General features: G+C 33.0%; 1 protein-coding gene across 4 annotated transcripts in view; it reads right to left on the bottom strand.

Annotated features, from left to right (window-relative positions):
• The window catches only part of LOC149797666 (uncharacterized), a 51,809-nt gene that overhangs the window by 12,502 nt on the left and 21,043 nt on the right, over positions 1-18,264 (bottom strand). For 2 of the 4 annotated variants that reach the window (XM_089962575.1, XM_089962576.1), the window contains exons 5-10: positions 16,365-16,445; positions 6,308-6,394; positions 5,375-5,461; positions 3,929-4,015; positions 2,385-2,471; positions 903-989 (exon numbers count right to left, since the gene is read on the bottom strand). In XM_089962575.1, coding sequence (XP_089818701.1) covers positions 903-989; positions 2,385-2,471; positions 3,929-4,015; positions 5,375-5,461; positions 6,308-6,394; positions 16,365-16,445 — 516 coding nt within the window. The remainder of the gene's footprint in view (positions 1-902; positions 990-2,384; positions 2,472-3,928; positions 4,016-5,374; positions 5,462-6,307; positions 6,395-16,364; positions 16,446-18,264) is intronic. The other 2 variants (XM_089962577.1, XM_089962578.1) reach the window with 2 other exon arrangements.

Genomic DNA, 18,264 nt, shown 5'->3' with positions numbered 1-18,264 from the left:
GCTGAAGGTTTTTGAATAATAGAGCAGCAGGATCATAATTACGTAAATGTGTGTCTATATATATATATATATATATATATATATATATATATATATATATATATATATATATGTGTGTGTGTGTGTGTGTGTGTGTGTGTGTGTGTGTGTGTGTGTGTGTTGGACATGTTGATGTCAAGGTACAAATATATAATGTTTATTTAAATATCCAAGGGTTTGTGAGCTATAAGACAACTCTGTTTCTGTTAAGGTTTTCAGGAAATGATAACTATATAATGTTTTATCTATGAATTAGAAGTCACAACGACATAACAATATATATAGGACGAGGGTAACTAAAATCATTTATACAATATATTAAAGTGAAAACGTCATAGATCTTAACTAAAATCTCACGTTTTCTATCAGCTGTAATCACTGTCGAGAATTTGAGAAGTCTAAAATGCAATCGTTTAATATCATTCTAATAGTTGTGGTACTGCCAGGCATAAAAATATAATGCAAGCTATATCTAAAGTTTACTTGAAGTGAAAGGAATGCGTAATTTTCGAAAGAAACATTAAACAGTATAAGTACTATGTGACTACACTGAGGATAAAGAATGTTTGCATGAACAAAGGAAATGTACACATGGGGATCTAATGTTTGGTTCCGTTTCATGGATTCAAGTTGGTGTTTTTGTGCTGTAGGGTTTAACGACATTTTCAGCCCAGGATGGGCTATACATTTTGACCGGTATAAATTGTGGAGGGAGAACCCGAAAAAACACCAGAAAGAACCACTGACCCATTAGAAACTACTGGCTTTCCCTCATAACCACATAAGCCGACTCATGGAGACAAGTAAAATTATTTAAAGAAACAGATTGGAATATGAGACAAATGAATGTGGTAAAAACGTACTCATCCTTTAATTTCTTGTTTTCCTTTCTTAATTCTTCCATCTCTTTTTCATATTTCTTTGTCCAATTTTCCGAAGATTGACTTGCTCTGAAAACAAAAAGAGCAATTCATTAATTATCGTAATATTGTAGGACACGAGAAGGACGGCTAATCTCGAACACCTTCTCAGCAGCAGGGGCATTGCTAGCTGTAAAGTTTATTACGTATCTTTCAGAAATAATGAACCAAGAAAGTTTATGAAAATATGGAATGTAGCTCTCAGATGCATCGGGTTTATATTAAAAATAAACCTGTTCCATATGAATTATATGCATTTTGTTTTAGAAGGTTAGTCACGTTGCCTTTTTGTACTAAATCATAGGTAAAGTTATAACTTGAGACCACATTCTACATATAATGAAAAATAATATGATCAATGGTTAGTAGATTTGTATGTCCACGTTTCATACTTATTTAACAAATGTACAAATAATGTAGCTGCCATCGAGGAGGACAGCAATGTGCCATGATTCCCACAGTTTCCTTAATATATCCTCGACAATAGAAAATTATTAGTTTTTGCATTTAGGGACCATCACTCATCTAAAATATGATATATTATACAAATCCTGTGTGCTGAAGGTTCTTGAATAACAGAATAGCAGGATCATAATTTCATATATATATATATATATATATATATATATATATATATATATATATATATATATATGTGTGTGTGTGTGTGTGTGTGTGTGTGTGTGTGTGTTGGACATCATGATGTTAAAATACATATATATGATGTTAAGGTATATATATATATATATATATATATATATATATATATATATATATATATATATATATATATATATATATATATATATCCATGTTTTATCTATGAATTAGAACTCACAACGTCATCTCAATATACATACATAGAACGAGGGTAACTTAAATCATTTATATAATATATTAAATCGAAAACGTCATAGACCTGAATCAAAATCTAACGTTTCCTATCACCTGTAATCACTGTCAAGAATTTCAAAAGTCGAAATTGTAATCATTTAATATCATTTTAAAAGTTGTGGTACTGCCATACATAAAAAATATAATGCAAGCGACAGTGTTATGAATGCGTAATGTTCGCAAGATACATTAAAAGTACACGTACTATGTGACTACACTGAGGATAAAGAATGTCTGCATGAACAAAGGATGTATACATGGGGATCTAATGTTTGGTTCCGTTTCACGGATTCAAGTTGGTGTTTTTATTGCTGTAGGGTTTAACGACATTTCCAGCACAGGATGGGCTATACATTGCGGCCGGTATAAATTGTGGAGGGTGAACCTGGAAAAACAAAAGAAAGAACCACTGACCCATTAGAAACTACTGGCTTTCCCACATAATCACATTAGCCGGATCATGGAGACAAGTAAAATTATTTAAAGAAATATAATGGAATATGAGACAAATGAATGTGGTAAAATACGTACTCATCCTTCAATTTCTTGTTCTCCTTTTTTAATTCTTCCATCTCTTTTTCATACCTCTTTGTCGAATTTTCCAAAGATTGACTTGCTCTGAAAACAAAAATAGCAATTCATTAATTCTCGTAATATTGTTGGACACGAGAAGGACGGCTAATCTCGAACACCTTCTCAACAGCAGGGGAATTGCTAGCTGTAATGTTTACTATGTATCTTTCAGAAATAATGAACCAAGACTGTTTGTGAAAATATGGAATGTAGCTCTCAGATGTATCGGGTTTAAATTAAAAAAAAAACGTGTTCCATATGAATTATATGACTTTTATTTTAGAAGGGGAGTCACGTTGCCTTTTTGTACTGAATCATAAGTAAGTTTATAACTTGAGGCCACATTCTACATATGATGAAAAATAACATCATCAGTGGATAGCAGATTTGTATGTCCATATTTCATACTTCCTTGAAAAATTTACAAATAATGTAGCTGCGATCGAGGAGTACAGCAATGTGCCATGATTCCAACAGTTTCTTGATTTATATATCCAACACAATAGAAACTTATTAGTATTTGCATTTAGGGACCTTCACTCCTATAAATTATGATATCTTCTACAAATCCTGTGTGCTGAAGGTGTTTGAATAATAGAGCAGCAGGATCATAATTTCGGATATATATCTATGTTTGAGATACTGATGTTAAGCTACACACACACACACACACACAGATATATATATATATATATATATATATATATATATATATATATATATATATATATATATATATATATATATATATCCTAGAGTTTGTGCTCGGTAACACAATTCTTTTAATGTTAAGGTTTTCAGACAATGATAATTATTTCATGTTTCATCTATGAATTAGAGTTCTCAACGTCATCTCAATATATATATATATATATATATATATATATATATATATATATATATATATATATATATATATATATATATATATAGAACGAGGGTAACTTAAATCAGTTATACAATATATTAAATCGCAAACGTCACAGATCTGAATCAAAATCTCACAATTCCTATCACCTGTACTCACTTTCGAGAATTTAAAAAGTCTAAATTGCAATTATTTAATATCATTCTAAAAGTTGTGGTACTGCGAGACATAAAAAATATAATGCAAACAACATCTTAAGGTTTACTGAAGTGAAAGGTATGTGTAATTTTCGAAAGAATCATTAAACAGCACAAGTGACTACACTGAGGATAAAGAATGTTTGCATGAACAAAGGATGTATACATGGGGATCTAATGTTTGGTTCCGTTTCATGGATTCAAGTCGTTGTTATTGTTGCTGTAGGGTTTAACAACATTTCTAACCCAGGATGGGCTATATATTGCGGCCGGTATAAATTGTGGAGGGAGAACCCGAAAAAACACCAGAAAGAACCACTGACCCATTAGAAACTACTGGCTTTCCCACATAACCACATTGGCCGACTCATGGAGACAAGTAAAATTATTTAAAGAAAGATTGGAATATGAGACAAATCAATGTGGTTAAAACGTACTCGTCCTTCAATTTATTGTTTTCCTTTTTTAATTCTTCCATCTCTTGTTCATATCTCTTTGTCCAATTTTCTGAAGATTGACTTGCTCTGAAAACAAAAGGAGCAATTCAGTAATTCTCGCAATATTGTAGGACACGAGAAGGACGGCTAATCTCGCACACCTTTTCAGCAGCAGGGGCATTGCTAGCTGTAAAGTTTACTACGTATCTTTCAGAAATAATGAACCAAGAAAGTTTTTGAAAATATGGAATGTAGCTCTCAGATGTATCGGGTTTATATTAAAAATAAACGTGTTCCATATGAATTATATGCCTTTTCTTTTAGAAGGTTAGTCACGTTGCCTTTTTGTACTAAATCATAGGTAAGGTTATCAGCTGAGTCCACCTTCTACATATAATAAATCAGAACATCATCAATGGTTCGTAGATTTGTATGTCCATATTTCATACTCGTTAACAAATTGGCAAATAATGTAGTGCCATCGAGGAGGACATCACTATTCCATGGTTCTTCCAATTTCTTTGATATATCCTCGACAATAGAATATTATCAGTATTTGCGTTTAGTGACCATCACTTCTCTAAATTATGATATCTTCTACAAATCCTGCGTGCTGATGGTTTTTGAATAATAGAGCAGCAGGACCATAATCTCAGATATGCATATATATATATATATATATATATATATATATATATATATATATATATATATATATATATATATATATATATATATATATATATATACATCCTATGGTTGTTTGTAAGCGGTAATAATATTCTTTTGATGTTAACGTTTTCAGACAATGATAAGTATTTCATGTTTTATCTATGAATTAGGATTCTCAACGTCATCTCAAGATATATAGAACGACGGTAATTTATGCCATTTATACAATATAATAAAGCAAAAATGGCATAGATCTGAATCAAAATCTCACGTCTCCTATCACATGTAATCACTGAAGAGAACTTCAGATGGCAAAATTACAATCATTTAATGTCATTCAAAACGTTGTAGTACTGCAAGACATAAAACATATAATGCAAGCGATATCTTAAGGTTTCTAGAAGTGAAAGGTATGTGCAATTTTCGAAAGATATAGGAAACAGCACAAGTAATATGTGAATTCAGTGAGAATAAAGAATGTTTACATGAGCAAAGAAAATGTACACATGGGGATCTAAAGGTTGGTGCCGTTTCGTGGAGTTAAGTTGTTGTTCTTGCTGCTGTAGGGTTTAACGACATTTTCAGCACAGGATGGGCTATACATTGCGGCAAGTTTTAATCGTGGAGGAAGAACCTGGGAAAACCCCGGAAAGAACCACTGAGCCACAAGAAACGGCTTTCTCACATAACCACTTTGGGCGAACCATTGAGACAAGTAAAGCTATTTAAAGAAAAAACTGGAATATGAGACAAATGAATGTGGCAAAAACATACTCATCCTTCAATTTCTTGTTCTCCTTTTTTAATTCTTCCATCTCTTTTTCATATCTCTTTGTCATATTTTCCGAAGATTGACTTGTTCTAAAAACGATAGGAAGAATTCATTAAATCGCGTAATACTGTCGGACACGAGAAGGACGGCTAACCTCGCACACCTTCTAAGCAGCAGAGGAAATGTTAGCTGTCAAATTTCCTCCGTGTCTTTTAGAAAAATACACCAAGACTAATCGTGAAAACATAGAAACTAGTTCTCAGATGATACTGACAGCAAACATGTTCCATATAAATAACATGCATTTTGTACTAAAAAGAGAGTCATCTTGCCTTCTTGTCGTTAGTTCCTTGCTGCATCTTTGATAAGGGCAAAATTAGTAATATGTACATTTAGGGACCATCACTCCTCTAAATTATGATATTTTCTGCAAATCCAGAGTGTTGAAGGTTTTATAACAAAAGAGCAGCAGGAGCATACTTTTTTTATAATGTTCAAAATCTAAAATATTCAAGGACTTATTGATCTAAATCTACATTCCACATTTGTCTTAGAATCCATCAGATCTTAGTAATGTAAAGCTGTAGAAAGGACGCGTATGAATATTCTTAATAATGGACAATAATCCCTGTAAATATTGAAGTGCAAGGATATAAACAGAGCGCATGAGAGGCCATATCAATATAAAGCTATATACCCAGTTTGGTTGAAGTTCAATAATTAGAAGTTGAAGTTATCTTGCTGCAATCAATCATGAAACGAAGAGTGATCTGCATATGCTGATTTCCATTCCTTTTGGAGGAATAATGTTTACGTTACGTAAAAGTTGAACTGGTGCGGACAATTAAATACTGATTTAAATTCAGTAATATACCTAGCAATATGTGAAGAGGATTATCAAGGTAATGGTTTAAAAGAATGTGGCCAAAACATACCCGTTCTTCAATTTATTGTGTTCTTCTCTCAAATCTATTATCTCTTTTTCATGTTTCTGTCTCTCAATTTCTAAGGATTCATTTTTTCTGAAAAGGGCGAACAATAACAAAATTAATGATCTACATCAATAGCAATATGTGGATTCTAAAACGTTCTCATACAATCTGTACTGGATGAAATTGCAGTAGTTATCTTTACTGCATACCTTTCTTGAATACTTAACCGAAGCTAACGTGAATACCTGAAATGTTATTTGTTTATATGGATATATTTGAAATCTAACTTGTCTTTACACAATCATGCTACGGATATAAGATTAAGTAAATCCGAGTCTCAATGGATCAAAACCGCTCTGAATTCTATTGTGCAATGATGAAAATGAAGCAAAATAAAGTGATCCTCATAATCGGTCCACACAATCAACTGTTGAAATGCAGACTTTATTGGTGAATCAATGCTGTACAAATCAACAACAGCAGGATGTTAATACATGAACATCACGTTGACCTCAGAATAGACCGGTCTTGATTCTGTTGCTTGTTTGCTTATTTTTCAAATTGTAGCAATCACAATTAACTTGTCCTTTCCTCTTGCGACAGGAACACGTAGGAATTGATAAGAAATTCTCATCAGTCTTATCATTAACTTGATTTCTAAACGTTGTGCCAGTTTGAAATTTAGAAGTGCTCGTATTAGACTGAAATAGTATTTTTTACCAGAATACTTTTGAGTGGAAGACTTAAAATAAACATTATGTCCTAAGGAATACTCACTTGATCTACGAGCAGTATTTGTTCTAAAGGTTCGACCTAGTGTTCATCAAGATAAGTCTTAACGACACTATGCACGCAGTTCTTGAAATCTTCAACTAATGTGAGTTGTCTAGGATTTTCATATATCTTGACCAACGTTCTTTGTTAAGCACCAACGTTCAAATCATTGCTATTTTTATCTTGCAAATTCGACATGAGTTTGTCCGGTTTCTTGATTGAATTTATTATAATACCAAGTGAAAGTTTCTGTCCAAATATATTTTTTTGAACCACTCTTTATTTTAAAAGAAGATTGACTTGAATTGAACATTTAAGAAATGACTTGCAGCCCAAATAAACCTGTGGACACATCCATAATGCAAACTGATTCGTCTAGATCTAAAGAACGAAAAAAAAATCTTTCCAGTGACAAGAGTATATAGTCCTCTACTTGTCCCCAGGTCACACAATTAACAATTTTTAAAAACAATTACCTAATGGGAAAAAGTCTACTAAGGAGGTAACAATGTTTACAAAACAAAATACTAGTTATTTTTAGAATGTCTGTTACTAAAATTATAATATCTAACCTGAACATTGTCAGGTACACCAGGTAATTTGTAGGGTAATTACGATAACCTAGACTAGACCCAACTAAATATATTTATTTCTATTAACAATGATTATGATATTCAACCAGTACACACAGATAATATTTTAGCTATGTATTAATTATTTCCAGAATACAAAAAAACACAAAAAAACAACAATAATTCAGGTGTAATAGAAAATAAACTTGATGTTGGACAAGGCTTACCATAGCCTATAATGAAATAAAAGAAAGTTATAAAGGTACTAACAAGCTATGCAAACTATATATACATAACACCATAAACGACAACAAGAGCATACATATGTGTATTTCTGAAGGTAATAAAACTGTTCTAATCTAAAGAATTTAGAGTATGATACCAATTTGTTATCAAATAAAACTGATATCGTCATCATTGTGAAAAAAGTCAATTAATTTTTTTATGTAATTTCTCTCGGGGAATCTGTATTCATCTGAATCATAATCCAATCATGACAATATTTCGTGCTATTAATGGTTTCACTTATAATCACTTAGGAGACTTTCATAGGTATAAAATAAAAACATTAATTTATTGTCAAAGTAAAACCTGCAGTACTGTCGGACATACAATAATATAAAGCAAAGAAAGCCTTAAGATCCATCGAGCTATAAAATATGTATAGTTTTTAAAACATACAGTATACAGCTAATATACGATGCGATAGTTCGGGAAAATGCTGCATTCCACAGGTTCCTAAAATCCAACAATCTACGGTAATGTCAAGCTAAGGAAATCAATCTGTAGAACACGTTCAATAATGGTTAATAAAATACATAAATATTGAAGTAGGAGGATGGAAAGGGTGCGTATTAGATGACTGATCAACATACGGCTTCTTACCAAATTTAGTTATGGTAGTCAAACTTTTGCGGATATGAGGAGAGCCCGCCGAGCAGAGAGACGGACAATCAAAAGTTATTGCTAAGGTTCACTTCGGGCTCCATCAGATCGTAACATAATAACCATTGTTTACACAAATGGTTCGTCATTTGTTTGGTCTCTTAATCTACCTTTTGAAAAATATCTTCTCTGAAAAATAATTTAATCTTTAGCTTGATATAACTCATGATTCCCAGATTGTATCATTATAATGAATTCAATTTATTTTAAGCTTGACTCATTCAAGTACTGTTATTTTTTCAGTTATCAATAGTGACAAAATCGTTGGGTTATAATGCATATAAAAATTGCATCCCAATTTCTGATAAAATCCAAGTGTCACCGGAAAGGTTTATTGCAGAATGCAAGATTGGTAGTGACATTAATAATCTCTGTGAATGATGTTCGGAAACGTTGATGGCATCCCAAACGCAAAATGTTTGGATGAAATCCAGCGTTTTTAATAAGATTGCGAAATCAAGTAAGTCATGCAGTTGTGCAATCACTGGGAATAACTCCTCTAAATACTGTACAAGAATGCAGGAAATCTCAAGGTTGTATCAATGTAAAGTTGCGTGTATCATTAGTTTTGAAATCCAACAAGCAAAGACGGACAAAGGCAGATGAAACAGAATCATAACTCCTGATAACGGTCTTGTGAAAAGCTGGCACTCTCTAAATATTTTTGCTGCACCTGTTAATATAAAGTTACTTTCCAAATGTTCGTAGTATCAATACACCCTTGGCAAAGTCAGGCTTTGGAAATGAAACGTATCAACATGTACAATATTGGGCCATAACCTCTATAGATATTAAAGTTGAAGTTTGGGAAGTCAAACTAGTGTGATGCCAAATCAATATAAGTAGAAGCTGAAGTTCTCATGCTATCTCGAGATTTTTGCAAATGGCTGGAAAGTCGATATGGCTGGTTGTCCCCTGGTCAAAGCGATCACTATAGACTATTTACTCCCTTAAGCAAATGTCCCATAAGCCTGTAATGTCATTGATTTATGTTTTGAAATGCACAGTTTTTGTATCCATGCTGATCGGATTATTTGCTCCGAACTAATCCAATCTTAGATATTATAATTATAATACATTTAATCCATTTTAAAGCATGCATACATAGTGTGCTACAGCCGTTATTCAATTTGTTATTGGTATTATTATTATTATTATTAGTAGTAGTAGTAGTAATGATGGTGTCACTTCACATATTATGAGAGCAAAGTCGCTTAGTGATGTTCTACTGAAAGCTATCAAAGAGGCTGAAGAGGACGTCTGGGATAGTCTAATGTTACGTAATGAATTTTTATGCTCATTTAGAGCCAAGGAAAAAGAAAGTGTGAGATAACAAACCTGCTACTGTAAACATTAGCTAAGGAAATCACTATAGCCTTGATCAGCCACAACTAAAAATATTATCGTTAATAAGCTATAAAAAGACCCCAAATGACCCAGTCATAAAATTCACATAATGCTATTTCGAATTACCTCTTATTGTTATTATATTAACTATGTTACTTTCAGAAGAAAACAATATTTATAAACCAACAACATGAAACCTTACGAGGTAGTTATAAAAATAGAATTCCTTATATATAATCGTTGAAGGTATTGTAGGTTGCTAATACTGATGCGCCTTGTGACGAAATAAGGTTTCCATGAGACGATGATTAGTTGAAGTTTACTTCTGGGAATTAAAACAAACTGTGTAGCGTTGGGAATATATTTTACTATATGTGAAAATAATATGATAATAATCATTATAGAATGCTGCAGAATGCGCATTTTCTTCGATTTTTTGTTCTCATACGTTAATTCGTTTATCTCTTTTCCAGATTTATTTCACTGATTGTTTTAGATTGATGCATTTAAAAAAGAAGAATAGTGAAATTGATTATTCGCGTAAATGTCTTGTGATTTAAACGGATGAAAAACGGTTTAAGTCGTACAGATCCCATATTAAACTGCAGCTGTGTTAGCTACAGACCATTCGAGCATACCGAGCCGAGATTATTGCAGAAACATAAAAATGAATGATTGAAGTATTTCAACTTGACTGAAGCGTGTAAATGTTTGAAATTTATATTCTAAAACTGAATTCTGCTACTACTTTTGTAAATATACAATTAACTGACATTGTTTCATGCAGCTGCTCCGAGAAGAAATAATGTTTATAAGACCAAACGTAGTCCATGTAAAGGGAAAAAGCATTGTTGTATTAAATTGCCAAATGTGGCAAAATTTTAACACCTATATAAAAATACGAGAAAAAAACCTACTTTCCTAGAAATACTGGTTATCATCCTTCAATACGGTAACTGTGATTGTTTTTCTTTATATCGTTTCCAACGAAATGATTTAGGGGGAGAAAAAAGAAAAATGATGTTAATAATTCTTGTAAATGATAGAAATCGGAAGATGGAAATGTTTGTCATTTTCAGCAGAAGACTAAACTGCAGACACTAAGTTTCCAGCTTTTATGAAACTATAATTAGACTACCGTGAAAGTATGGAAATAAATTCTCAAATGAAGGTGACACATATTCGAAAGTCTGGTTGATTATGTCCATTTATTGCCACCCACGGGGTTTACGAATAGGGGCTGTCGAAGCCTGATCGGGGATGGCTTTGAAAAACATAGTTTGTTGTGGCCCTTAAAAGACCATCAGCCATTAACGCGCAGGGTTCAAAAAAAGAGGAAAAGGCTTTAGATTACCAAGAAAAAGTCCCGAATTACCTTGGGAAAATATCTTTTATTACCCAATACAACACGCAGAAGGAATTGTAATACGTAATGAACCCAACACCGGTGCTCTAAAATCTTCCACACATATGATAGCAATAATGTTGATAGCTGAAGACGAAATTCAGCTCAAAGCATTTCAACATATATCAGGCTAACTACTTACCCGTCTTTGGCATTTGTATTTAAGATACAATTTATTATATTTATATTAGTAATGGATTCTGACCGTGGTGATCAGGTTGCGGGTGCTAGAACAATTGACAGCTGGTAGTAACAGTGATGGAAATTTTGTTACACTTTCACACAATTATCGGCGTTTGAATGGTGCTACCAGATCCTCGTATACACTGAAGTATAATCTTGTTAAGCACTAAATATGTATTGACCAATTGGATCAGCTGATATACCAATGTCAACTCCAGATCAGCTTGGAATCAACGAAAATGCAAACTCAAAAACGTTTACTACATCGGGATTGTTTCTACAACGGCAAAGTGGAATTACCACTGCATTCACCACGGTTACGTTTATGAATGAAAATCGTACACCAACATTAACTCAAATGAGACAAAACGATCTCGAATGTTATTTAGTAAGGACTCACTTGTCCGTGAAACAGTTATTGGGCGACAATGAGAACCATCGTTTAAGACAACAGGCACAGGACACATGCAAACAGTAGAATTTTGAAAATGAAAAGGGTCCTAGAGCAAAGAATTAAACATGTTAAAAGTTTATATTTTCTCTATCGAGAGAGCTTTTTATAATTATAAAACAGTTGTGCCATTACATATGAATAATTAGAAATGCGTGTATGTTTTACACCTTGGCGTGACAGGGTCTACTACGCAGTTGTATTATTGATATAAAGACTATGATGGACCCTCGATGTTACCGATTTGAAAAGTAATCGAAGCGGAGGAAGAGTTGGTAGATGAAATCATCAACAGAACTGCGTTGATCCTGAAATAAAAATACGCGTGTTTGGTTAATGTTTTCTTTCTGGGCTTGACGCGGCCACAACCGTTGGTTTCGGCGTGACAGGACTCGTTGCATCATAAACCATCGTAGGTGCACCAATCAGAATTATTGTCAGAGCTATATCAATAGTAAACATTGTAACTAGTGGTGCTAGAAAATTCCATAGGACTACATTCAACAATACGTATCAATTCGGAACTGCTTGTAGTTCCAACCCGATGAGTAAACTGTATTCGGTGGCTGACAAGGATACAATATTAAGAGCCCTCTAATTTCAGATAGTACTGCAGAAATGAAAATCGTCGACAGCTGAGAGCACAGATAAGGAACTGCGTAGCGGATTTACAGATAATAAAAGTCTAAAAAAACAATCATCACTTTAGTGGATTATTAATCCACAGGTTGCACAGAGCATGTGGCTTCCTCGATAAAAAGAGAACAAGTCAAGGGTTAAGGAGGCTGTGAACTATATCAGGAATAATAGGAGAACAATTTGAGAAATGTTCAGCTGGTTTTGCCTTCAGTTCTGTTAATAGCCATTAAATTTTATATACTTAGGTTTCATAAAAGTCTCTTGAACGTTTTCAACGTATTCGTTGACTCTCATTTATTTGTGATTATTTTCAAGATGAATTTGCATAAAAGTTACCAATTGGTACTCTTGCTAGAATTAGTATCCAACACCTGAAAAGATAAAACCCTTCTAAAGTCTGTATATTATCCTGCTGTCTTCGTTAAACTTAAACTATCAGCTGGAACATATTTACTCACCAACTGTGATATTTTCTGTATATATTACATCTGGCGAATATATTTTAGCTGACCTAATATGTACATGAAGTTCAAATATTGTGTAGATTCGTTTTGAGTTCATTTTAGCATCTGCTTCTCAGTTAATAGCTTACTAGCTGTTTCATTGTGGTAATTTTTTCTACACTATGGTTTAAGTATTGTCAGTTGTTATGTATATTTAATTTGCATTGTTTGGTGGATAGTTATTTTAACTATTTTATTTCATGATGTGCATTGGGTTATGCAGAATTGTTTTTTCTTAACTGACCTTGTCCAAAATCTGTGACATTTTTATAAATAACATTGATATCCTTTTTCTGACTGAAGGATAAATATTTGGATTATTATCACGATCTGATTCAGGAACGTTGTATTTACCATGTTTGTATTTATAATTTTAGTAACAGAACTTTTAATTATAACTAAGGCTTTATATTGTAAACACTTGGAGCCTTCTGTAATTAAAGGTTCCGTTAGGTAATAGTTTTTATTGCGAACATGTTAATTGTGATCCGTTCCGTAGAGGAATATAAAATCTTGTTTATTGGAAAAATTATTTTTTTCCTGCAATTACAAATGAAGAAGACAGCAATTTCAAGGTTGGATCAAGTATTTTATTTGGGCTGAAATTTGTTTATTCAAATTATTTATTCACTGCAAATATAAAGTGCTCATCTAACATAATATTCACATAACATTCAAGGAAATAGAGGTTTGTGTTTAAAGTGCAATTCAAAGAATGATATATGCTTGGATATTATTATACCGTGAATCAAAAAAAAGATTGTTTGTATATCATTAATGTTCAGGACCATTTCAGGTACATCAACACTTTCATCGTTGGATATATCCTTGATTTATAAAAACTATATTAACTTAAATTAGAAATATCTGTCTTAGTTGATAATGTTTGTAAAAATTATTTTCTGTCGAAGAAGAAAACTTTTGCCTTACGCAAAAGGTGAACACAAAATTTGCAGGTTTTAATGCAGACCAGATACAATCTTCGCAAGGGAGGAACTAAATGTCGATATGATTTTCTTGGACAGAAATGGTAGTCTTTGAATATAGCCATAAAAAACAATTATAATATACCACAAAATCTATCCGGAAGTTATCAGCGAAAACTAATGATAGTTAGGGAAATAAAAGTTCAGGAAATTAGCACAATTAGCACATTTATTGGGCAACTTAAAGAACCAAATATTTAGTACACAAGAAGAATCAAAAATGAATGGTAAAACATTCGAAACTAAAGCAGTTATTAAAAATATGTAAATGAAAATCAATATTGTTTCCTATGAATAAACACGCAGAGACAAAGTATAATCTGCTAAAATTAAAGACCCAGATAAACACTTTCAATTGAAAGAGCCTTTGCAAAGTAATGAAATCACAAGACCACAATAAACTAAGTAAATACATTTGGAGAAATTAGCAAGAACATAAATCTCAAATTGAGATGAATGATACCATATCGTGAGAGGTTGAAACATTTGTTCAATAATTGCTAACAGCTGTAATATGATACACTAACAACTCTTAGTTTAAACAATAGGAAATGTAAAAGGATTAATAGTAGGAGCGGTAGCTAATTCATAAGAGGTTGTAGACAAATCGCCAGCAGAAACGAAATTGGTTATTGAAAAAAAATTAAAAAGTAGAAAAAATAACGTAAGAACCTATTCTTAAGGATTTTTTAGGTACGAACAAAAAAAAAAAAAAAAAAGAGAAAAAAAAAAAAAAACAAAAACAAAAAAAAAAAAACAGGATCCTCGCTTGGTATAGCATAATACGCTAGCATTTGATGTCAACATATAGAAGTTATTTGTTAAAAACCGATAAGGTTACTATCTTACTTCCACCATTGATTAACATGTTCTCAACGAATCCTTTGATTAATTATCTCTCTCTCACACACAGACAGAAAATCATACACAAATACAACCTGTTATATAGCGCCACTTATGTTGAGTTTATTACAGCGGTAAACACACGTTTTTGTTTCCGTTGTATTATCTTGATCAGGCATACGTATCACGTTTGTTGTTTCGACGGTGGCGAAACTGTCAAGAATGTAAATGTTTGGCGCTAAGTTTGTTGTAAACGTTTGTCATGATGAACACATCATGACAAAAAATGACGTGAACAAGAATGGTTTTGGCAACAATATCCATATTAGTTTATTTGTTGGCTTCATCTGCATAATCTATTCGTCAGAATTTACATGAATACAAATTGGCAACGCGTCAATCTGGGCGGAATATTATGATATTTTTAAACACATTTTCTGTGCATACCTCTTCTATAAAAATTAAAATGTCATACAAAACACGTTTATTTGTTTACTTTTAAAATATCAAACAAGGCCAAATCTTTTATTCCCCATTTTATGCGTTATGTTTCCAAACAATCATACACGTACACACAAAGACACAAAGGCACCAAGACCACTGGTCTATGATTTCTAATGTTATAACAACTATTTTGGAGAGCAGTTGCCCATCGTTTTCTCATAAACTTTTTGACGTCTGGTAGCCTAAGTGACCCAGTCACATAATTCGGAAGATGAGAGACCAAGAATCTGTATTAAATGTTGAATTCCGGTGACCTATGCTTTAACCGGTTTTGTTTATAAAATCTTTATCGCCAGTGACATAACTACTTTGTAAAATTTTAGTACTGGTTGCCAAGGTTACTAAGAAGAGTGGTCATTGGTCTAGAGTGCGATTCAGTGCTTAGAGGGGAGGGGTTAATGTCAAAGGTCATTTGATTCAGAACTCACGCCTATAACCAAATACATTTCGAGATGTTTAGATCAAGTGAAAAATGACATAAGACTTCAGTTGTTACTGATGGTGCATTGACTACAGTCCCGCCAGAATGCAAACCTTAACACCTTTGGTATTAAGCGGTTTTTCAAACGTCTTTTAGAAGTTATCAATGAATCTTTACGACTAATCAGTTCACATAATGAAAACTATAAGTAAACAGGTTTTTTTGCTCAACTGTAAAGTATTAAAGATATTTATGCTCATGACATTTCGCACACAATCAATTAATGATTCTATTCTGACAATGTAAATTGGGTAATACTGGGGGAAACGAATTCAACGCTTGTGGATATAATTCTGAACCTGACTTTGTACAAACGAGAAAAAAGATTTCAAAACATTAAATTTTAGAACTTACTAGATATGTGTTTAGTTACTCATCTATATCACATCACCAATTGTATGTATGTGTTTATGCAACAAGATATTACCTCGTTAAATCTGCAACTTGTGTCCCCAAATCCTCTATCTTCTGTTTCCAAGCCACAACGTCATGTTCCTGCGTTTCTTCTCTAAAATGGTAACGTAAGTAGATTTATTTATAATATGAAACCATTCGTCAAACAATAGAACATTTTAAAATGTAAGACAATTTCTCAGGATAGGACAGTGTATATGAATACCGAAGCTTTTTGTGAGCTTACCAAACATTTTCATCGTTATGAAGCGAAAGCATCTTTAAGAATCAAACAATAGATAACATATTGATTTGGTAATTGGTCTTCAAGGAAATTGTGGCTATTAGTGTTTTACATTTTATTGGTAAGTCTGTGTTTGGTTTGGATATGATATTAAAGGAATTACAGCCAACGATTCTAACATTTGAAATATAGAAAATATCAGTTTCAGAAGGAAATGACGGAAATGCAGATTCAGAGAGTGGAAAGGGACAAATATAAAGAGGGCAGAAAATAAGTTAAGGTAATGCAGATCAGAGAATAAACGAGAATCGACAACATGCTAATTCAGAGAGAGGAAATAGAGGGGCACACAGAGAGAGAGAGAGAGAGAGAGAGAGAGAGAGAGAGGAGAGAATAAAGAGGTGAGAGAAATTCAAATACAGACGGAAAAAGAAAGAAACGAGAAAGAATGCAAAATCAGAGAGAAGAAAATGTGTGTGTGTGAGAGAGAGAGAGAGAGAGAGAGAGAGAGAGAGAGAGAGAGAGAGAGGCAGAGAAAGAAAGCAAACATAAGAGGGACGTTCCAATGCAGATAGGAATGGAATAATTGGAAATGCAAAATAGATTACAATAATTAAAACTGGCACCACTCTCCCTTACATTTACACATAGGTGTTGATGTTACCATACATATTAGGTTGGCATTCCTATCAAGAAAAAGAAGTATATAAATACTTTCTTCATTTTATGAAAATTGCCGAAACGAATTTGGAGAGAAAGAAACCCCCAACCATTCAATATGTCATTCCCAGTCAAGAACGCTGATAAATACTTCGATAACATCAAGCAGCTTATATAATCGAAGAGTTCAAGTACTGTATAAATAATGATGTCAAGACCTCTCTTGATTAGCAAAAAGCGGAAACTGCGAGAAATGTTGCTAGTACAAAAGATGCTTATTCCTTGATCCACATATTTTCATTTGCCAGCAAGTCTTCCTCTCAGCAGTTTCATTTTGCAAAAGATTCATCTCTGTTGTGCACGAGTAATTTCAAGCCGGAACAAGTTTAAGTATACATAGTTCCGCCAAGATTCATCAGAAATCCTTACACCGTACCACGTGCACTTATTGGAGAAGAAAAGGCACACAATATCTAACCACTACAGGTTACCGAAATAAAGGCAGAACTATTCCAAATGATCTTATTTCAAAGAGGTCAATGCCATGGTCTTGTACTGAAAGCAATGCATTTACTATGTCAAATAAAGCCGTCTGATTCAAATTTTGAGATTATGAACTGTCAGAAGATTTTATATCACCTATACGGGATTATATCTAGTTAATCCCTATTGAAACATTAAGAGACACAGGACCTTCTCAGACTCATTTGTTATCAGGTACTTTGCCCCTCTCGGAGAAGCATTCTTTACGTGAACGTGTTATTCTTCCGGCCATAGGGTACGTTAATGTTCCGCTCCATTGTATCCATTTGGCATGAAACGTAGTTTTCCGGATCGAGGAATGTTGTAGCAGTCGAATCTTTACTTTTACAAGGTATTCATGTATTACTTGTCAATGACCTAGATGAACATAAGGTCGTGGTTAAACCATTAGTATTTAAAAAGCCTTATTTAAATCAAGCCGTTGCTCCTATTGAGAGTCATATCCTTGACTTCTATCGTGTTTGTGCAGTTACCAGAGCTCTGCATT

This window comes from Sinohyriopsis cumingii, chromosome 6 (assembly GCF_028554795.1).
Source record: "Sinohyriopsis cumingii isolate HCF-2022 chromosome 6, ASM2855479v2, whole genome shotgun sequence".
NCBI lineage: Eukaryota > Metazoa > Mollusca > Bivalvia > Unionida > Unionidae > Sinohyriopsis > Sinohyriopsis cumingii.
This window is presented reverse-complemented; position numbering and strand designations above follow the sequence as displayed.